General features: G+C 41.2%; 1 protein-coding gene across 1 annotated transcript in view; it reads right to left on the reverse strand.

The window, feature by feature from the left end:
- The window catches only part of LOC125763377 (uncharacterized), a 43,374-nt gene extending 19,824 nt beyond the window's left edge, over positions 1–23,550 (reverse strand). Inside the window, exons 1-5 of the mRNA XM_049426488.1 lie at positions 22,282–23,550; positions 19,524–19,673; positions 18,079–18,318; positions 12,537–13,611; positions 4,951–5,099 (exon numbers count right to left, since the gene is read on the reverse strand). Of these exons, the coding sequence (XP_049282445.1) occupies positions 4,951–5,099; positions 12,537–13,611; positions 18,079–18,318; positions 19,524–19,673; positions 22,282–23,322 (2,655 nt within the window). The 5' untranslated portion in view covers positions 23,323–23,550. The remainder of the gene's footprint in view (positions 1–4,950; positions 5,100–12,536; positions 13,612–18,078; positions 18,319–19,523; positions 19,674–22,281) is intronic.
- Between the last annotated feature and the right edge of the window lie 487 nt (positions 23,551–24,037).

Below are 24,037 nucleotides of genomic sequence, written 5' to 3' on the forward strand. Positions count from 1 at the left end.
ATGTCTGTGCCGGAAGTTATTCGAGGAACCAAGTTCCTTACCCTGTTTGAGAAAATGTAAAATTTTCCTCATTTTTGAGCAATTTAGCAAAATTTATAAATGTGATATATTTTCATACAAATTTGTTGCAATGTGTTTCTTTTCACTCAAATAATGCTTTAAATTAAAAGAATAATAAAAAATCAGAAAAAAAATTTCAAAAAATTTTCAACTCGAAAATTTGATAAGGCTTACCCCTTACGTTTTTTTTGGGAAATTTTGCAAAAAAAATGAAATTGATTTATTTTAATGCCAATTGATTGCAATGTGTTTCTTTTCACTCAAGTTATGCTTTAAATAAAAAATTAATAAAAATTAATGAAAAATAAAAAACATCTAAAATCTTGAAAATTTCCTTAGGTTATAGCCTTTTAAATGAATTATACGTTTATGCCGGGTTTTTTATGATTCCAAAATACGTCGTTGAACGAGCTGACTCCTAATAACGTCTCATTCACTCTGAGTTGACTCACTTAAAAGAGTTGTTTTTCTCATCTCTAAACTAAACCTGTACATCGTAGACTACAATTTGATTAGGGCCTATTGGAAAAATAAAAATTTTAAACATTTGAAATAGCTTATGATCATCTGAAACACACCGCTCTCTAAAATTCTTCACCTATTAGTTAACGTTACTGTGCACTTTGGGAACCACTGCTGAAGACAAACTTTTCAACCGAATGGTTCTTGCCTTGAAAAGGACTTTCGTGGTCGTTTGTACAGTAAGACGGTATTACTGAAATGTCTACCACACTGTGTGTTGGACAGTTAAAGCCAATGACAAAGTTGGTGACACACTGTGGTGAGTTTGATTGGGATTATTGTGTTACACGTTCTCGAAAGTTTGCTCCTTTTGATGGTTTTGTTTTGAATGCTTAAAGTTGCACAATAGAGAGTTTTATTAGTTTTGTATGATAATTATTGCTCATCAAACTGGAGACGCAAGCGAAACGATTCGTACATTTTGTCGTCTAATCGTTATTAAATTTCGAAACTTTGGACTACAAAAATAACTTGCCAATTTGCCAAAAGAAGAGCTTTAAATGGAAGCTTTATGTAACATCTGTAAATAAAGCAACACTTACAGGCGACGACAGGGGCTCAGATTTTGTTAGCATTAGAATGCAAAACTTTAAATTAAATTAGGTTACGGAAGCATGCGGCGGCCAGGTGACAAATTGGTATTCTGATTTTCTGAGCAACACACCACCAACAGCTTGCCAGGCATCCGATGGGTGTCGTCGGTGATGATTATTGACACAAAAACCAAACGGTACCATTCTCAGCCCGGTGGCGTCCGAAGAAAAGACACCACATTCCTTCGAGCAGGTGGATGAACATCGCCATGAACAGAAGGTGACGATCGTATCGGCAAGGTGGAAAGGTTATTTGAATATTTATTTACCCACACACACTTTCCACGCTGCAGGACGGAAAATCTACCTTTGGTCCAATAATCCTCAATCCCAGCAGAGGATGAACAATGTATTCGCTTTTTTTTATTTGCTTTTATCGACGGGTGCCGTCCAGTGGTGGCGATGAGAATTCCGAGAAGAATTTATAATAAAGAACTCAAATGGATTTCGATCTTCATCTTGCGCACCATTTACTCGAGCAGGTTAGTATTTGCTCAAGCTTTCCACCTCATCAACAATGTTATTCGTTTGGTTGAACAGTAGTGGTTGAACAGCAGAACCACCCAGTACCAAGGTAAAAGGATAACCAACTGACAAATAGAAGGATGAGATTTGAACAAAACTCGACAACAGACAGGTGGTGCTTGGTGGCTCCATGTGAACTCGTGGATGATAGAACAAAAAATGGCTCTGTACAGTGTTTGCACTGTCTTGACGGATAAAGGTTAGGTGTGGAATTGAGCTGGTAAATATTAAATCTGAGCTAGTTAGTTATTGGTCGAAAGGTTTGCGGAAATGGGAAACCTCATAAAAGTGTTCACAATTGATTGCTGCTTCCAAGAAACAATCAATTAAAATTCTATGGAATTATATTGTATTGGATTGTGATTGTCCAGAAATTATATGCTCTGTGCAATAATTAATCCTTTAAAAACTATTCGCAAAACATCCTTAATTTGTTTTTAATACCTCTTTTGTTTGAAATCACATAAACTCACTTACGCTCAACATAATGAAAAGTTTTCTAACTAGAGCTAACTAAGCAAAATCATTGTAACTTTTATACAACGGCTTTGTCTTAAAGTTAGATAAAGTCGGTGTTGCCTTTTGTTGTCGACTTTTGCACCAAGTTCTTTGTTTCGTCGCTTCGAGTTGTTGTCAAAGTTTGGTGCAGTTTTGCTTTTCCGAATGACTGTCGATAAGTGACACAGTGGAGTTAATCCGATAAGATGCGAACGGGGATCGATAGAAACAATGCAGTTGGAAGTTGCATTTATCGCCTGTATGTTAGAATTACAGGAGTTTTTATAAAAAGTCATCAGGATGGAGTAAGAATATTTAAGTTTTTATTTTTTTAAATCTAAGAATTTATCGTTCTTTAATTTTGTTTCCCTCTGGAATCGAGAACTAAACATCAAGAATCGTCGTTCAATCAATTCCCTGAACATCACACCACAACCAAAAAAAAGGGACATCAGACTACCGCAGTTCCTTCGGGGGAAAACATAATTCTTTACCCAATTAACGGAAGCGTTGGGTATGGAACCGAAGACGTTAGAACGACGTCCCATGAGCTCCCTCTCGTCATAATTTAATATCGTCCGGAATAAATCTACATTCAGTTTTTAATTTAGTTAGCAAAACAAATTATCACCTTGCGTCGGTTGGGGCCTTTTCGTTGCGATGCGGGATTCTCCTATCAAATAGCGACTGGGAATTCGAAGGCTACCACTCAAAACTGACCCCTGAAGCTGCCCTGACGCCCATAAAAGCTTTTGGAGAAGCTTTTACAGAAGGGTTTTTGGTGGTTCCACTTTTTGAAGTAGTTTGAAGCCTACCCGTCCATTTTTGGTTGGCTACCAATTTTACCATCTGCCATTTACAGTCCCCGGCAGAACCCTTTAGGCTGGGTAGGTTTTAATTAAAAATAACACCATAATTAAAACATCGCCATTTTTGTGCCTGGTTCTGATGGTTTCCGGGAATGTTTGACCATTTTTCGCTTGCGCTATCTGTCGTTTTTGGGAAGATTTTCTTGATATACATATATATTTTTGTTTCTTTGTTGTTTTCTCACCCCACCCCCGGGTGTCAATGGTTAACTGGTGCTGTAGATGGTCTCTCGAGCTATCATCGACATCGCAAGGGAAATACAACCGCATTCATCTTCCGCTTTCGTTTTGGGGCGTTTTGGTCTACAAAAACGAAAAAAAAAAAAGATTTCCCGCTTGTGCTGCTGTAATTGGCTAGCAGAACTGTTGTGACAATTCTCTGCCAACCTCTCTCGGGGGCAGTTTCTGTCGGTTGCACACAAATATCCTTAAACCATTGAGCCCTTGTTGAGTGTTCCAGTGGGTACGATACGAAGAATGAAATGTATTTAGTTGAAGCCAGAAAAAATTGATCCTAATATACACAACCGAGCACGTTCCTTTGGGGCTTGAAAAAAAAAAGCTCTATCTCTCGCTCTCTCTCTTCTGAACAAAGACCGGTGGTGATGAATGATGCGCATAATAAGCATAACGCTTGCACGTTAAACCGCCAACAGGTGTTGTGTCTAGTTTAATTGTATTTAGACAGATAAAAGTAAGCTAGCTTATTTGGGGAAAAATGGGAAAATGAGCCAAAAAGGAAGGTGAATTTTCGAGGCTACTCGTGACGTTTGAACATTTTCCTTGAAACATAGCTGTTAAGGCAAGGATAAACATGGGATTATTATTTTCTTTCCGTCGTTGGCGTTGTTGTTTAGTGCCATGGGAAACAAAAGCCGCAAGCAATGCGGTATTATTTTGTACTTTAATCATTATTCTGTTTAAGTTTAAGCTGTACTTGACTGAATGTTAAATTCGACAAATGTTTGTGATATATTTAAAAACAAATTTTTTATTCTAAATATGCTTTCTGTTTTTTGTGTATGAATGTTTTTATTAATCTTAAATAATAAAAGGATACATTTAAAAAAATATATATACATACCTGTATTATTGTCACTGAGATGGGAATATTAGTTCATGAGAAAACTGAGAGCTTTCCGATCCTTCTTTCAAAAAAGTAAGGTGTCAACAATTGCTTACGAACACAAATTAACAGCAGCAAATAGCCCCACATAACATATTTTCACAAAATTTTGACAATATTCACTAATTCACTAGTGCATTGCACTTCACTTAATAGAAGCCACATATCAATCAGATTCGTTTTAGTCTCATTTCGATAGTGTCGAACCGGTTTACCGTTTCAATAGGTAAAATTGTCGTAACTACCGAGCGAATAGGATTAACACGGATAGGGCTAAACCTATATGCCCCAAATCGTGATCCGATTGCATTCCTGTGTGGATACCCACCTAGGGTGCACGGGTCTAAAAGCCGTACAGAAATGATCCTATGTTCTGTAGTGCTGGAGCCCTTGAAAGCTGAAGCTTCCCTTTCATGTGGTTCATTTTGTGTCCACTGCATGCTTTATCGATGTCGGAAGTGTCGGAAGACTGCCGATTGAAATGGCACCCGTTCGCCGGATGATGGAACATTGCGATGGAAACGTGAACGTAAACGTGTAACGATGGGTCACGTTGAAGCTCATACGTGTGATGTCGCTCACGGGGACAGCTATCGGAAGGTAAGCTTCATCAATCTAGGGAGGCGCCCGGGTATTGAGGAATGATTCGAAACGATTCCACGATGATGCCGATCGCTGTTGTTGAAGCTTCTGAAGCTGATGGAAATGGAAGGCACGGAAAAAATGTAATAAACGCTACAAAGATCCGCTTACTTACGGGTAACCGGCAAATCGCCATTACCAACGTTGCGTTGCAACGTGGACACGATTTTTCATCGCCGATTTCTGACAGCTGGATCATGACGAACTGGAACCCATTTTTCGCGAATAAACCACTCCACTCCAACAGCGAGAACGAGTCTGCAACTAGAAACAAAACAAAAAAAAATGTAGTGAAACAAGTTATCAACTTTAAATTGGAATATAAATGAGAATTTATGCTGTACTGGACATTGGAGATCAGTTGCTCTACGTTGCCGGGGTTAGGGGGAAAAAAGGAATGGAAGATATGTGGTAGGAAACAACTTAGTTTTGGTGACGTGAAAAAAAGAAGCTTTCCTGAATTGCAAATAGTGTCCTGGTTTTGTTTTTGTGTCGCTACGAACCGGCCCTAATATGACGTTATCTGGAGGCAGGACTACTAACAAGCACAACCGAACTGCATGACGGTTTCAGCTACTAACCATTCTGACATCTTTGTCAGCTTTGCACTACACCTTCAAACAAGGACTTTCGCTACAAATATGAGTTTTGCGTCGTGTTTTTTGTTCTCTTCAGCATATCATGTTGTTGTGTGAAGCAAAAAAAAGTGATGACGTGCAACGAAACAGCTGCATACTGACATAGTCTTAATTGAAGAAAAAAAGTGTCCTCCACAAACCGTGAGTTCCGGCAAAGAGGGTTGTTTAAAACTTAAAACAAAAGCACACGATTTATCTTCCCTTGGATAACCTTCACCTTTTTTCCTCGATTTCAAGGTCTGTGTGAGGCCATTGGGTGGTGTAAAAATGATTAAAAATGTAATGCTGATAATGTTATAAAGGTAGAGGAAACACGTTAATTACACATGGACATTGTTCATTTTCCCGACAGCAAAGTATTGCCTCGTGAGAGCTTTTCCACCGGTGAAATTCCAATACAAATTGTACCGCTCATTCGTATGCAGTTTGCATGCGTAAATTTTCGGAATAACTAACCAAACACGTGTGTTTGCTGTCGATTGCAAACGACCATTGGAATGTATAAGTGGCTTTTCCGAGAAATGTTTTACATATTTGTAATGAAATTAGCGCGATACACACGTCCTTGCGCATACTTTTCAGTGACATTTTTGTGTTATACAGCAAATGGTGGGCTGGAAATTGATGCTGTTGATTAGTAATTAAAATGGTTTTGTTTAAAAAATACCTTTAAAGTGTAAATATCAGTTGAAATTGTAAATGAGAGATTAAGAAAATGCTTATCGTTTAGATCCTTGGATCAAAGCTCTCTTCACTGTAACAAAATCTCGTTTCGCAGTGGAGCTAAACGGGGTACATATGATACGCCATCTTCCCACATAACGACGTCGTATACTAACCATCTTCAACCGAGTATTGTCTGAGTGTGACAATTGTGAAGAGTAAAAGCGAAAGTTACGTCGTGCCCATCCGCAGCAATTTACAGGACGGCCAATTTGGTGGCTTTTCCCTCATATTGCAGATACCGATATAGTAATTTTGAACTGCTGTTCGTCTGCCTTGTTGCTCCCTTTCATTCGTATCGTCTGTGCCGGGTCACCCTACGGGTGGAACGAACAATTTTTATTGTCAAATCCGGATGCTCCGGATGGTTGTTCGTTAGGATAGTTAGTGTTGGCAGGATTTTGCTCAACGCTTTTTGCCGTACTGCGTACTAGCAGGGACTGCGGATGAAAGTGACCGGTCGCAATGCTGTAACAAGCACCAGCTGGAACGGTTTAACCTTCGCCCATGACGAATAAGGTCTCTGGTAAGGGCTGGTAACGTACCGGCTTCTGCCGAAAGAATGACATTCCGAGCATATGCTTCTCGCTTTTGGGAGAGCATGACGTAAGAAGTCATCAAAGGTCTGCCACAGCAAGACGGATGAAGTTCGGATGGCATAATGCGGTTCGGAACAAAGCCCCGGGCGGGGAAAGTATTTGTGCAACTTTTGGGCAAAAGCAGAGAGCAAAAGGCTTTGCTTCGTTTGCTTGTCTGGAAAGTTCTGAGCGGATGTTCTTTAAAGGATTCGGAAGCTTCCATTGTCAGAATTGCCATAGTTTTCGTTTTTGTCTGAGTTTATCGGTGTCAATTAAGCTTTAGTACAACTGTCGTCTTGACAAAGTACAGAATGTAAAGGCATCAAACAGAGTAGAAACTGCTACCAAATCAAACTTTGTGTTGAATATATGTAAACTTAAATTAATATTATTTCGGTCCTTATGTGGATTAAGGTTCCTAGATACATCGTCACTCAACTTTATGCACTTGGGAGTGCTTTCGGTTGTCCCTAAAGGACATTAGATAAGGATTCAATCATTTGTCGGTTTAGGTTGCTGTTGGAAACTCTAATTCATAGCAAATCCGTCCGTCGATTCTTGTCTTCTATTATTTCAGTCTTCCTGTGCAATGTTCGAACGACAGAAGGTGTCGTTATAAGAACGGAAATGGTCAAGGACGTGTCAAGAAGGACAAGAAGCAAAAGATGATGAATAAATTTTCATTACTTTCGCTGCCGTTTTTCGTACGAGTTCTAAACTGGTGTTAGCATTGGTTGTGAAAGCCACAACCACATGGAAAGAGACACTCTTCCTGCCAGCAGCTTTGCAGAAGGGAGTGCTTTAGTAAAGTGCGATGCTTTCTATTAAATGGTTAAGTATGCGGTTGCTCAAAGCGTCATGGTGTGTGACATCGTCTTGTTTCGGCGTGAGGAGAAGATTGGCTGAGCAAATAGTGGAAATCGTATTAAAATATGCTTGGTGCTGCTCATTCGCACCACTTTGCACTTGTTACGAGCGATAAATCGAATTAATTACTAATGCAAATTAAATGGGCGTAGAATGATTCTAATTGCACTGGTGCTAGCAAATTATCAAATTACAGACCGATGGGTAATAGTTGAGTCGGTACTTAAAAGAATAGTTTAATTTAAAGCTTTCTAAGCAATTACCTTTTGAAACGATTCATGTATCTTTAAGCTGATAAAAATCACAGAGTATTTAATCTCAGTTTAATCTTTTTATTTTGAGTAAAATATTCATATCTTTTCGTAAGGTTTCTCATGACTCTTCCTCTCGTGATAAGTTTAGAAGTTGCTCAGGATTTAAAGTTTTAGTATTGAAGTTCTCCAATACCTTTCATCAAATTAAAAACACACAGATGATGGTGTGAAGCGAAAGCACAGCAATCGAGTGCGAAGAATCCTTACGAGAAGGTACGACCTACCTATAGAGCGTAAATACTTCCTTTGTCATTAGGTCACTGCAAATGGTGGTTCGCAGCAGCAAGAACACTCCACTATCGATGCCGCACTGAAGTGCAGTAAGTGAATTTCGGTCCAATTTCAGTTGGGCAAACCACATGGAACCACAATGACTCTCTGCTTGATATTGTGTGGAGATAGCATCCTTTCCAATTCGGATGCGGGTGGTTCAACCTCATGATGGTCAAACCTCCTGCACGGTGCTACAAGAAGAACGTGGTCCATTCCAGCCAACCGTGAGTAATCTCTTAATTATCTTTTATGGTCCCCGTTGGAGCGTTTTAACCATAATTATGAGCATGAGGATGAAGGTGCACTAGATTAGAACGCCGTGGTCCGCACATTCATCGGGGAGCATTATATTTGGACCCCGGTTCGATGGGTTTGTGGGCAGTGGGAAATTCTATTTTTAAGGATCTAACCTTTTCGTGTGTGTGTGTGTGCACGACCCATGGGACACATTTTTGGGAATATGGCAATAATGCAAAAACTCGAACAATTACCATGGCCGCGTGGACCGTAAGTCCACCGTGTCGGATGTCATACTTCGGTGCATCCGCATTTGCGCGAATCGGCCCACACGCTGTGTGTTGGCAGGTGAATTGTAACAGTCATGTACCGAATCCCGAGTGGAGCATAGTAAATGCGTTTGAACACTGAACGAAATTGCCCAGCGAGTGACCATCCCCAACACCGATTAATGAACACATTTGACGGGTTTTTGGAGCGGTTGTACTACTTCTATTGAACAAGCGGGAGTCTGGGTGAAAGAAACGAAAACACCGTTACTAATTAATGTCAACTTGCATGCATTCGAACGTGCGAAATCCCTGCTAAAATGGAATACATTTTGCTAATAGGTTTATGCAGGCTTCCATTGTATCGTGGAGAGGAGTTAGTAAGTGAAGTAAGTTTTACTGTATTAAGGGTTGAATTTGAAAGGAAGGTGAAATACTGCCACGTAGTAGAATCCTTTTCATTCGTAGGTTTTAAGCTTTACGATAATTAGTCGTAATGGAAACGTCTGATGTTAAGATATCTCATTAAACTCTACATTGCTACCGGGCAATGTCGCTGCGAACACTTACCATCAATTAATTTGTTATCATCCTCTTGGATGAAACAATTTTCTTCATGAGATAACCATTTTCTTTGCCCAGTTGCTAATCTTAATCTTGGAGTGTAAAACAAAGGTTTTACCAGAGCCTGGTAAGTGTCGCAATGAAAAGCAATGTGGATTAATTGATGTCCCGTGTAATACTAATGCCACTTTGAGATAGCAAATCTAATCGTGGTAAACTATTGTGAAGTAAATCGGTAGTGGAAACCATACCCATCCAAACAATGATGTTAGTGATGTGTCTTTCAATAGATGAAAGTCAAGAAGAAACAACAACATTGTTCACCTGTTTCGATTAAAAGCCCTCCATAAGGCAGTTAGCGAACAAATCTGCGATCTCCTTTTTTCGCAAAGTTTAACATTATTCAATTAATTGAATTAGATTCCTGTACGCACAGTCTTCGGCACGTTTCCAGTGGGAATTACATCGATGGGGAATTCATTAAACGAATCGATGAAGAGTAAATTAATATTTCTATGCTATGGCAGACGGAAACCTTGGTGCTCCTTGGTGCGTTGAAGCGTTCAAGTGGAAAGTGATCTGCGCGTAGCATACCTTCGATTTTTAAAGTTGCTGTCACATTACAACAACAAAAAAGGAAAGAATAAACAAGAAACAACACACAAAAAAGTACGGTCGAAGAAGTTCAATAAAATTGCTTCTCATCAACCCGCGTGGCTGCGTGGTGGTGCGAGGCTGGTGCTTCCGGTTCATTGGTCGAATGGTTGGCGCTGTTGCGGAATAAGGTAATTTGCAATGGCTCAACCCCGTGCGAAAGGATGGGTGAAGCGAAGTGTGTTTTTTTCCACAATTTCGTTTACAGCAACTTTTCCACTTCGATTTTTATCTTTCTTCACCATCGTTGGCATGGTTGCGTAAGGGACCATCCGAGTACCGCGTCTGATAAGCTTCTTAGCGAGTGAGAGAGATTAATTTACATTATTTTTCAATCAACAGCGTGGCCCTTCTTTGCCTTCTTTTATGGGTGACCGTGTTAATGGGTTTAACATTTTCTCTCTTGCATGGTAGATGTTAGGGTAAGATAAGTTATTGCTTCAGTAAATTTGATACAAGACACATTTTGTTTGATCGTTTTGTTGATCGGTTAGTGTAAATAGCAATACGTAAGAAATGGAAAAAATTGAACTTATTTGGTCAAAAATGAGAATATTGTTGGTATGTTCAAAAACAGTAAATATATTACTGTCACTGTCTGGAAGGAAGATCATTCTGCAGAGGAAAGAAGATGAAAACAAATGTTGGTTGATTAGTTTTGCTATCTTTCAATAATGCTTCGGGTCTTTTGGGGAAGAAGATAGTGGGAAGTTCATTTTTATGAAGATAGATTAGAAAAAGTGGAATATGGCAAGTGAAGATCTTCATACAATATGATTGATGATAGAAATATCAAGCTGAAGTGAACCTTAACTATCAGAGTTGTTCAATATAATTTCTCTAGCAATTCTTGTACCAAATATTTCACAAGCTTACAGATGGTAGGACTAGAATTTAAATTAACAATGGTTAAATATTTCCCTTAGACGCAACGACGCAGCATATGGTCCTCATTTATGTTACTAAATAATTTGCGTTTCACTATCTTTTCCATCACTTTTATTTGCTTAGTCTACTCGCTCAAATGATACATCTTATCGCCAACCAAACGCAGGAAGAATGCAAGTTTTATGTTTTCAAACGATACTCTCTGTTTACTTGCGCTAAAATACATTGTCACTTAACGAAATGCAATTAATCCGTTTTAGCCTGTTAGGGTGCAGTAACATTCTTTACTATCAGCACAAGAAAAAGGAAATTCCGAGCTGCAAGATCGCGCTCGAGCACTTTACTCCGTTAAAATGCGATGTTTTTGTTTGTGCAAAGAATTATCGCTTGCTCCCAGTTCGAGCCGAAGCCCATTAAGCGCTGGAAGACCCAACTAAAGGAAGCTAAAATGCAACCCCATGGCTGGTGGTTCCATGCTGTGCGATGGCCATGTCGTGCTGTCATCGCCAGTGGAGCTTTGCTCTCCACCAGCGCTGATTAGCATTTATTTGTTGCACAAAGTGTCCTTGGGAAACTTTGAAGAGGGAGAGTTTTCGTTTTTCCAAGAGGAAGTGTGTTGGGAACAAAATTGCAACGATGTTAATTTGCGTCCTTTTGACGTCCACGATCGTTTCAACATTCACTCGCATTCACGTGCTCTTGCCTCTACTTAATCTTACACACTTTTTGCCAATTTGAGACTAGTGTTTAGCGTAGTTCTTTAGGGTTGTTTTTGTAGGATGGTAAGCAAACGAGAAGGAAGGTTAGATGGACTACACAGTACCATTTTCAACCATTCCAGGGTTATGCTGCAACAGATTTACCAAATCCAGGTTTCCGCACGCTAAACCCAGAAGTACATTCATTAGCTGTACACTTAGGTACGAATGCGTTTGGTCCAGTTCCTGGTATTCGGGGGAACTCTTTGACGGAGATAAATGTTAAACATCATTCCTTTTCCATCACCCTCGACTGCCGGAAGTTCCTTCACAGCAAAGTCCAGTGAACATTGAACAATACCCAACCGTCGTGCGCCGTCCAAGTCAGAGAATGAGGTTATGTTCGGCTATGTTTACTCTCCAATGCCTGTTTGCCTTTCTCTGCATGATGAATAATTTATTAGAAATTTAAATTTCCTCCACCATCATCTCCTGAGAACAACTTCCTCTTGTCGATGTCTGTAGTGGTTACTTTAGCGCCTCGCATTGCAAAGCCATTATAGTTATTCTCCAGTGGCCCACCAAAAACATGATGGTGTGAATCACGGCAAAAAGCAGCGCAAATAGTTGAACATAACTATTCAAATACATACGCAAAGTTGTTGATTTCGTATAGTTCGTTACTGGGACCGCGCTGACCGGATATTAATGATGGTCTAACCTCAAATTCCGAATCATTTCAGAAGGGGGGTGGGAGGTCTGGAAACCGCAATGTACATGCCGTGGTTGAAAATAGTTTAATAAAGCAATCTTTCGATAATCATAAGGAGCTACATAGGGAGCAAACTCCCCGGAACTCCATGGTACTTGTACCTGAACTTTGGAACGTTTCTTCAAAATTGAAGAAGCGAAATTCAAATCAGGGCTACATTATCTTAACCACGTAGGACAAAGCCTTGTAGAACTCCTTCCTACTCCTTCAAATACATCATACTTACTCGATGATCCGGACCCGGTACTAATGGAACCACGACCACGTTTCCAAGGATGCGGTTGCTGTTTATTGGGAGTTCCGTTAAGGCTACAGGAGGAAGGAAAACCATCACCACCTCCCATTACACCACCCATCACTCCACCGGGAATGATGGTGGTACCGGGGGCCGGTTCCAGCCCCGAACCGAAGTACTGCGAGGGATTGAAGTTGAAGTTGCTGATGGAGTTGGAGAAGTGATGGTTGTGCGATGCAATGAGGTTGCTTTTTGCCGAGCCGGAGTACTGGTTGATATTGCACGAGCTGGCATGATGACCCACTCCTCCACCGCCAGGCGTGTGATACTTGCCTCCCAATCCGGAGAAGTGGCCCGCGAGTGGCAAGTCTCCATTCGTCCCGATCGTATTGTACTTCGCAGGAAGATTGAGTGCGTCGTAGTTGGGAATGTAGCCAGCAGTGACCGTGTCCGGATGGTGGTGATGCTGATGGTACAGATACAACTGTCCCGTGGCATCCATCGCTTCCTTCAACGGCACGTCAGATCCGGTCTCCCCGAATCGATCCTCTCCGTTCTGGTAGTAGTAGTGGTGATGTAGATAATTATCATCGAAGTAGTAAGGCGGATATGGCTTCGTGCCGGCCGGATCATTTCCATTCGGATGCGATGCGGCCGTGTTACCGTTCATCAGGTCCACCATCATAACCGGAAGCGGGTCGTTCAGTTTCGACTTACCGTCGACAGGCATGCCCAATGAGCCGGAAGTTGTTTTACCGTTTGTCGACGATTTGGCGGATTTCAGTGTTGACTTTAGTGTTCCACTCAACGAACCGTTTGTGTTTGAGGCAAAGTTGAACAGATCCGGCTGATTCATGCTGCCGACCAGACCGTCGACTTCACGTCCGTAGCTGATGTTGGCTGGGTTAGAGGGTTGGGCAGTTGGTTCGTACATCGACTGCTGGTCTGTGTGTGTCGGATCCGGTCCGGATGCAACAGGTTGCACCACACAACCGTATCCGTAGGATGGACGTCGGTTCAGTGGAGGTGGCGGAGGAGGTATCATGTCTTCACTGTAGGAATCGTCCTGCAAGCAAAAAGGATATGATGTTGCTCAACAAACACAACAAATTCTTTGCATAACTGATATTGGGTTGCGCAAATGAACGTTAAACTGTGTGGAGCGAGTGGTTGGAATTTAGCTTCAGTTGAGGCATCATTCCTGTTTGAAATGTCTTGATTATTGATTGGAAATATGGCCGAGTATCGTTTTCCGAACATAATACTCAATAGAACTATTTTAAATGAAATATTATGTCTAACGTCATACTGAAGGAATGAGTAATTTCCCGAGTGCTTATCGTTCCACAAATAACACCGGAAATGCATTTAGGATGCATCGTAATAGACTATGCATTCAACCTCAACAAAAAAAAGTGTAGAACAATTCCGTAATCACATAATAAATGGCTTCGAGCGTGAAGGGAACTCATTTTTCTCGCTGATCCCTCCTGCAACCGTCAGCTTCCCAGCGCTGTAGCTGCAGCTGTTGAGTTTCGCGAACGTGAATGACAAACTGGTAGCTCTGGCACATTTAACGCATCTGTACTCTCCGGGTTCGAGCACACTTCCCACATCGACCACGATTCCCAAAGACCGGAGATGCAACTAATGGTAATGCCCCGGTGGTGGAAAACCACAAAACAGACCGGAAAAGCACAACAACGGTGATCCGTAACGCTCGGAGCTTTTTTCCCTACCTCGGCACTTTGCGATGGCAGCAGAGAAATGATCTGACTACGCCAGATGGAGCGGATATTTATGACGTTGGGCCATAATGGAAATGAGGAGAATAAATGCCTTCCGAGCAGGGAAATGAAATGGTACAACGAGACCACGGCGTAGGCCGTGTCGTGTTGTTCTGTCTATCCATCCAGCAGGAGAAGAGGTGTACTCCAATTCTTGTAATGTTTTGTGTCTTTCCCACGATTCTCTTTTCGTTCTACTTTTCATGTCACCATTTCTGGCTTGCCTAAAACACAGGCTTGCCTCAGTTGTCATTTTTCATGTGTCTTTTCGTTGTTTTGTTTTGTAATTTCCCCGCTTTTTGCTGTTCTTCCGTTGTTCTTAGGCTATCAGTTAACAAGCTTTCAAATTCGCGAGAGATCTTTGTCCAACTTTTTGACTCTCTTCCATCCCAGAACGGCTTGTTCGGTTTGGTCTTATTTTAAGATTAAATTTGTGTGTGATTGCTGATGAAGAAAAATGGCAAATCTCTGGTTGAAAGGATAATGCAGCATGAAAAACCCCAAACTAGACAATGCTAACGAGGTCCCAACAAAAAATGCTTAAAATATGGTTCAGAAAACGTAGAAAAACGCAGTGAAAGATCATCAATTGAGTAGATCTACGAAAAACAAAGTGTTGTAGCATGTTGCTTTGGTTCTCTTTTTTTGCTTTCAGTTTCATTCTCGTTGTTAATAATGAGCTTAGAAAAGTAGAGAAACATTAAGAGAGTGAATTTTATTTACAACGCTCGCAGTGAAGCTTATTAAAACTAAATGTTCAATTACCTTAATGAAGTGAAGAAAAAATCTCATTTTTCATCAATCTTAATTGGAAGTTGCCAGAAACCATTCGGAAGGTTGCATACTTTCAACAAATCCTTCATCATATGAAAGTTAATTAAAATAACGAATAGCATATTTACCTTTCTTTTCATTCTTGTGGTTTTTCAAGCTTTCGTAAGTACCAAAGCTTTTTAGAAAGCTTTGCCGACGGTTTCAATCACAAAGACCCTTAAGGTCACGTTTGAAGTACATCCGGTCAATACTAAACACATTTTAGTACAGCTGCTCGAAATAATGCCAGTGGATAAAATTGGAGAACTCTACAGTTCTATTTCCTACACCTTCTGGAATTTTGGTTTTACATCAATCGTCCTATTTACTTCAAGACATTTGATCGAAAGTGTGCACGAGTAGCAAATTGTGATTGCAAAGCCGTAACCATTTTGTTTTTTTCGCGTCGTTTCTCCTTCCTTGGGTTGTGTAAGAACAGGGACTGTTTTATGTTTACTTGCTCGCTGAACTGTTTCGTGACCCGGTCTGGTGGAAGTGCATTTTATGGCGTTCAATAAAAAGCCCATGAAACAAATATTGCACTGGCTGGGGTGAAGATATAGGAATATGGCGATTCCGTGTAACATAATATTTGTGGAAGGAAATGGCATGAACCAACACCATACAACATTTTGCCTCAACGTTCCAATTGGACAAAGATTACTCAGAATTGGGTGTTCATCATGAGAAATAGTTAGCCATTTCTGGTTCTAGGAATCAAATTTGCTTCTTGGACAAGGTAAACGATTGTTTATGATCCGGAACTAGGCTCCTTCCTTCCACAGTTGTGGATTTCCCAAAGTGCATAATTGCGATGAAAACTTTTCTGGGAAACTTATGCATTTGGGAGAGCAACGTTTTAAATGAACATATCAGCCAACGAAATTATGATGAGTTTTGGGCTGTAAATAAAACAACTACTTTAATATTGTTCAACCAATAAAAGGAATTGCTGGCTAAATATTAAACTAATGGAGTTGTTTTAGAAGCTTCTGTAAAAGTTGGTTTTTCTTGAATCAGAATGAAATCATTCCGTTTTTAAGCTTTTTACAATATGTTTAAGCTCTTTGCTAGGAACCTAGTTCAATTAAAGGTTTAAAAAACAGTATTCTTGTTATCGATTTTACAACTACACACATGCACATGGGAGAAATGAGTAGAAATGCTTTTAACTTTTGCTTTAAAAACAGACTGTCGAAAGACATTAAAAATTCCATTAACGGCGACAAAGCAACTACCGTGGATGTGCGATATTATTCAAAAGGATATAAATGGAATGCAAAATGTTGCATAAAAAGCGAACTTCAGTTTTTTTTAATCTCTACCTCGGTTAAAGGTATGCGAATCTATCCACTTCACGTTTTACTGTTCCTTATCTTCGTTGAGTTAGTAGTGAATTGCACAAAGTTTATATTTTGTGCTGGGAATTGTAGCGACCTAGACTAGAAAAACTTTCATCTTACCCCGAAGCGTTGTTGTTGACCTATGGAACATGCATGCTATTATAAATGTTTGGTGTTCCGTGTGGATTAGAGAAAAGATTATACTGAACTACGGATGAAGGATCAAGGAATTAATCAAACAAGTTTGAAACATAATCAATCTCAATGTTATGGATTAAAATTCGCACTACCGTTCTGATAATGGATGTATATTCCATACCAAAAAAAAAACAAATTGTTTTATTAGAAAATAAATAATTTATTACAGCCCAACAAATACAGGCAGGGCAGATAAAACCTTTTCCCCAAAATGAGTATCTTTTCTTGATCAATAAATCTGGATTGTCCCAAAGTGCCATGAAACTCTAAGGAGGTCCTTGGTTCCTTGGAACTGGGATAAGGCTTCAGTATGGAAACAATTTCACCGATACTATCGGAATGCAACAGCTACGGCCAGCTGGGGCGTGAAAATGGAGTGCCAATTTGCAAACGGAATTCCCCATCTCTTCATCCCGAAAACTTCGAAGCTCCTCACACCTTGTACAAAGGCTCTCCCGAGTACGTTTTCTCAATTGAATCCTTCTTAGTCCCGGAATCCCGGTCGCTGTAACTCGCTCTGCCGCTTAGTTCTTGGAACTCAGCAAAACAAGAATTTGCAATTTCGTTTCCTCCGTTCGCTCTTCATTGGAGAAGGGACATTCCATAAATAATACTCCGAAACCATGGCCGCAAAATGGTATGGTCAATAAATTTTGTCTATGCCGGGATAGAGCTCACCGGGAGAACTCGGGTATTGCAATCGAACGGTCGGTTGGATAAGCGTCCAATAATTTATGACCGGAAGTAGCCATCGACGACATTCACTCATGGGAAGGACGTGCCACGGAGGATGAGAACATCGTTTGGTTTTGATCGCAGACCTTAAAAAAAGGGAAAGTGCTTCGTTTTTCAGATCTGTTTTGCTTTCCGAAGCGATAAAGTTTTGTTTTCCTTTCTACTTTTGCTTTGCAGGAGATAAATAACTCCTCCTACATCGTTCCGCATGGATGTCGGGTTACATGTGCGTCTAGATTTAGAGGATAAGAGAACTAGAACCGGTTTTAGGAGGAGTCTTGCGTGATAAAGCCTGTGCAGGTCATGTGTTTATAGTTTTACTTTTTCCGATAGGGCTTGACAGCTGTCACCTTTGCCGGAAGTAGAAAAATGGATCCTTTACACAAATGATGGGAAAATGGTGAATATATTCATAGTTCATCAAGTTTCGAATCTATTGCGAAGGTTTTGTGAATGCCCATATGGAGTTGGTTGATATAGATAATTGATTGAAAAATTGTATTAGAAAAGTTGTTTGAAATAGTCTCTAAGAAATAATGCTGAAATATATCAGCCAAATATTTCCATAACGAAGCGTTCTACGCTATTTTCTGGAAAACACCCTCAATCACACGGACACATCAAACGAAGCAAGATGTAGATGACGTGCGAGCTTACCTCGGCATAATTATCGCCCCGAGGATACGATCCATGCTGGCAGTCAAATGAAAGTACGTTGGCCGCCACCTTGCACGCGTTTCCGGCGACTTTTCCGGATCCAGCTGGGAGTAAAGGAGGGGGTGGTGTGGGAGTTGGAGTTGAAACGGACGACGTCGGCACGGATGCACCCGTTATACTCGAGTGCCGTTGCATCGCTGTGGTCGCTAGGCTCAAGTCACCAGTTGATGTGGTCAGATGCTAAAAGCGAAGTAAATAAGAGAAGGAAAAGATGGGTTAATTGTACATTTGAACTATTTTCACAATGTAAAAAACTTTAAGTTGTGACTTTTGGAGTTGTGTTCCTGCGAGTATCGGACGCCTTTTTCGTTATGTTGCGTTGTGGTTGTGGTGTTGATGAGTTGAGGAGAGTTTAAACAGCAGTAAACGAGTGTCTGTTGGCGTGAGATTGTCGTAGGAAGTCCTACATGAGAGTGTGTCGAAAATGACACGCATTGCACACGACTGAACTCTGGAAAGCGTATGGCAAGGTCGTTTATTTTAGTCACGAATCGTCAACGGTGATGGTGATGCTAATGGAACCCGAAACAACCCAGAAAATGATGCAAAATGCAGCCTCCAACCGTTTCAGTTAAACGGCCAAATTGAAGAGTTCCTAAAGGGGATTCTCTTCTTCGTAGCGCTGGCTGAGTGACATGCTGGTTGAGTTTTCATTAGCAAATTAGTTTTCTCGAGCCTTTTGTCGTCATTACGCCTCAGAAATCGTTGACGAAGAGCGTCCTAGCGTCGATCTGTCGGCATTTGTTGTTTCGAAGCTGGTACGGAGAAAGCTAATTGTTTCTGTCATTGTTGAAATTTATTATCATCCGTTAATGCTACTGCTGCCACACTTGAAACAGTTGAAAATAGGCCGTTTAGCTTCGGGTTTGTTGAATTCAAAGCAATTCTCTAGTCACTTCAATATTGTTGGGATGTTTTGGATGCTCTCTTGTACTCCTGGAATCGTGTATCGGAAGATGTAGGGTACTGTCTAATGTTTTGGTGTTATCCACGTCTATTCGCGCATATTGGGGTTCTTCTGGGAGATGAAGCATGTTGTTACAGTAAGTCATAAAGCCTGAAGGAATATCCTCCGAGCTTTCATCTCGAACGGTTTCACATCGAACGGTCGTTCGTTCAAAGCAGGTAAGTAAGCGTAATGTAAGCAATTTTACGGCCTCTTCAAAGTCTTCCGCAATTGCTCTAGGCAGTGTGGTCGCAAAGTCTTTACGCGTTCTAAGATCGTACGCATATCGTTTAAGAAGTGAAGCGTCAAAAACATGAGAAAGATGCCGATAACATTCCGCAGTTCCCAGATGATCAATACGACCACACGAAACACACACAATCGGATGAAAGGAAAATCACAGTCAAAACGAAATACAACGAAACGAATAAACACTTACCAACTTTCCCATGGAGCCAAACTTCTTCTGACGGTCCTTTTCCAGTCGCAGTAAAATCTGTGCGTTCTGCTCGCACGTGTAGGTGTGCTGGCGAGGATTTTTCCTGTCCAGGCTGTACTGATATAATGGCCTTAATGGATTCGGTATTATCTGTAAATATTTGATTCGGTGAAAATCGAAACAGAACGACATGAGCCCACGAGAAGAGCGTAAAGAATAATGTGTTGTGGAGAGGGGACGGCTAATAAGAACAGGGCTTTTGAGTAGGGAGTGTGAAAAAAGGAACAGAATGAAGCGCATGAAATCGGAGAAGCGACTAAAATTGGTTTCGAAATAGCCCTATCAAACAGATAAAATGGTCAGAGTAATGTGAGGTAACTTGGCATAATGTAATGGGTCTCCGTTGTTGAGGGCATCCGACCCCGTTCCATCGGGGACTGGAGAGTAATCTTAGATTCGGTGCCCAAAGCTTCACATCACAGGAAGGCAACCAAACTTTGGGATGGCATTCGACAAACACACCAAACTGAGAACTAATTGGGAGGAACATGCCAGCAAAAGTCATGGAATGATAGACTAGGAAACCGTATTAGTGACACTTTCACACGTCCTCACATTCTGTTCGATAAAAGTGTTGGATGGGACGAATGCTTGTGATTCGAAGAGTAAAGCACCATCGTTGTGTGTGTCCACACCAAAAAGCCTAAGCCGAGAGAACGGACTGGCTGCAAATATCTGTTTGATATGTGAATGGTACCATTAGGCATGGTTATTGGTCAATTTGTGTAATTGTGAGCTAGATTTCGAGCATTGAAGGCTGATCTTGTGAGGTTTTGAAGCGATAGCAAGTAGTCAAAAGCATCCGTATTTGCCTTCATCATACGATGGTCAGCACTGATAGCCTGAAGAGTTTGAGAGTAATTTAGTCGTTGAGAATTGATCTTCGTGATGCTTTTGGTCTTTAAAGTGTATACCTCTTATTGCAGAATGAAACGGACATAGGCTACAGTTCTTGAGGGAAAGATTCCATATCATTTGCACTCACTGTTTGATGTAAGTGTAGAAAGTAAATTTACTTTACCAATTTAATATTAAACATTTTTGAGGTTACTGTTTCTTACGAGTACCTTCCAAACAAAGGTCTTCATAAAACCAATTTTTCATTCACTGTACTCTTCAGTACTCTTGAAAGTAAACATAAAAGGAAACTGTTTCAATATTAAATGAATTCCGCTGTTTGAACAATTGCTTAAAGCAGAAAGAGAAAAAGCAAACACTAACAGCAGGCAGTAATTACTTCCAATAAATGTTTGTAGTCCAAGAATAACTTTTCCGACGAGTTTGTTGACAATCTCTAGGGAAGGAAATACCTCAGAGAGGATTTCAAACAACCAAACCACTTTTGACAGCTCCTTCTGTGTTATCAACTTGACCTGTGAAAATCGCCATTAAAGGTTAACGTCTATTTTAGGCAGTTTTCACACCGACAGAATCTGAAATGCAAAGGAATCGGTCTAATAGACGTCCTTGAGGAAGCAATAACGGCACTCAACACTCCTCAGAACGTTGAAAGATGGGTTTTCAATTTGGATCTGAGACGATAAGACGAAATGTTTAATCTAGCTTATTCCATTTCTTATCCCCCAACAAAGCGTGGCTTTGAAGACTTCCAAGCCATTGGCGCCGGTAACTTGAAATCTTGCTTCGTGCGCGTGCTCTTCAATTCCATTTTCATTTTTCTTCGTTTTTTGTATATCCCGAAAAAATATAAACATTTCTTCCATGCTCCAGTGCTTGTTCTTTGCTCCGGCTCATCAATAGCATCTGGAAGGGCATTATCGACGTAATATTTCGCCCTCGGTAACTTCTCATTCTTATTTTCTGCAGAAGCTGCTTGCCCGGAAGTATGATGATAATGTGATTAAGAAAATTAATTACAAACTCCCACACGTCTGCTGACGGCAAAAGAAGTCATCAGGTCAAATTCAATGTCTAGGCTCCCCACCATTCAGCGTGTTAGGGACGTTCTTCTTGGTGGTCAATGTCGGAGTGTCAAGACGTTGGTCGATCTGTTATATAAATGATATTGACCCGGACGGAAACGATTATCGACTAAAAATAGAAGAATCTGTGAAATTACTTTGTGCCGTCGAATGAAATCTTCCCACGATTAAGAAGATTAGAAAACGATTTTGTGACAGGGATTTTTTGTTCATGTTCAGAGACACATTAATTTTTATATCCCAAGAAGCTTGAGGTGTTTATGACCCCGTGAAAGATTAAACAATAGATTAGTTGGAATGTCTTAATGGAAGTTGTTTTCACGGTGGTAATGATGTGACTCGGACGACGGAAAGTTTAGAATTGGTTCAAGTCTAACACTGGGCAGTATTTCTGATTAAAGATTTTTTCCATCTCAGTATGAGTTATTATAAAAATAATCATAAATCACTGGATCTCGTTTGTCCCGAAGGCCAGAAAAATAATAGCCTCTGCCACAAGCTGCATCTACATCTCTCAGCAATCCTGGAGGGAAACCAGCTGGAAAGTTGTCAGCTTTAAGCCTCTTCTATTGTAAAAAATGGTATCAAAGCGAACGTCAATGATTAACAAACCATATCGGTCATTTCCCGACCCACCTCATGCAAACTCAGCCCCACCTAACGTTTCGTAAAAATGGATGAAAGCAGAAAATGTAGAGGAATGGGACGGAAAACAACGAAAGAGAAGGAAATTCCTGTAATAATGACTCACTTACCTCCGTTTCCGCGTCGCAGCTGCACAGTGACAGCGTGCTCAATCCGCCCGGTCCTCGTTTGAGGCTGTTCCGACTCCCGACCGGGTCCTGATGGTTGCTGTTGGTGGCATTTTTCAATATCGAACCTCCACCACCGGCGCGCGTCAACGTGGCTGTTGCGGCTACCGTGGCGGAGATGGGGTAGATGGACTGAGTCGGTAGGACATTGTGGGCTTGTGCCTGCTGCTGCGGCTGCTGCTGCTGCTGATGGTGTTGATGCTGATGCACACGATAGTGAGTGTGATGCTTGTGGCGATGGTTCTGCTGGTGCTGCTGATGCTGCTGATGTGGTTGCGAAGGATGCTGGTAGTCGGATTGCGACGAAGAGCAGGTTGAGTAGCTATCGTTGTCATGGTGCTGCTGCTGTGCGGGAAGTTGTCGAGAGTACTCGCGCAGCTTCTGCTGGTGAAGTAGGACCTGCGATTTTATCATGTGATCGGTGTTATTTACATTTAAATTGGATTTGCCACCGTAGCTGTTGCGGAGCGTGTGGAAGCGTTTAAAATCGTCACTGAGCGAGGCTTCCGTTTTGACGGTGGGTGCTAAATTTGTCCCCGGAGGTCGGCCACTGCTGCCGGTTTCGTGAGTGTGCGGCGTTTGTTCCGCTGGGAGACCATGCGACGTCGATTGGGAGGTGCTACTGCTGGAGGTTTTCGACCAGCTCTTGGCTAGACCGGAACCGGCGCCGGATCTCGTACAGGTCGTTCCGGTCTGTTGTTGCTGCGGATGATGACTAAAGTTAGTGCCGGTACGATCCGCTCCGTACTCCACCGGGCCATTAGAGCTTCGGTCCAGAGTGCTTGTGTTTGATTTTTTCAATCGCTGATGATGACTATTGTTGCGTTTCAACGAGCCGCCCGAGCTATTGCTGGTCGCACGGCCATGTTCGGTTGTGTTCGATCCCGTGGAGTGCAGTACCGATGGGGATTGCACTGATTGCGGATCGATCTTGCCGTTGTGTTTGTGCAGATAGCTCTGTTTGGTGCGATTAATATCGGTCATTTTGTGATGACTCGGATAGGCTGGTTTGCTGGTGGAACGCCGGTCAATGTGATGTGTTTGATGCTGTATACCAACGTTTCGCTGGTACAACACTTCAGTTCAATCGTTTTACGCTTGGCACCATTCGAAGACTTGGATTACTTTCTATCATAATTTGATTGGACTCAAACGCATGATATTTATGTAGAACACAATTTCCAGAACTCACTGAACATTCACTGAACAGCATTCCTATTTAAGACCCAAAATATTACAAATTATTCGATGGCAAAATTGAAGCTTTTGAAGACTGGATAAAAGCATGAAGAATATTAAGTTGTTATGGTATTCAACTCTTTTTACATACTTTTATCAGCAACCACAAAAGCGAGCAAGAACTGGTCACATAACTGTTATCTTCATACAGCCAATCTTCGTACAATTTAAAGCTCTCGGCTAACAGTAAAACGAAGGTCGGAAGAAACGGAGCAAAAAACCGATGGAAACCCCTTCCGGCGGTCAGTTGTTTATCGTGGAAATGGAAGGAAAACGTGGAAATAGCTAGCAACGTACGAACGGATTAACTTCCAGGTGCATCGGATTGCTAAGTGTTACCGTTGCTAAGGAAAAGGTTAAAAACATCCCGGGGAGATAGCGGAGAATGGGCAATCCGGTTGGGCAGACCTTTCCAGATAAAATAGCAACTTTGAGCAATGTGCATTGACTTGTGAATATT

Source organism: Anopheles funestus, chromosome 2RL, assembly GCF_943734845.2.
Source record: "Anopheles funestus chromosome 2RL, idAnoFuneDA-416_04, whole genome shotgun sequence".
Taxonomy (NCBI): Eukaryota; Metazoa; Arthropoda; class Insecta; order Diptera; family Culicidae; genus Anopheles; species Anopheles funestus.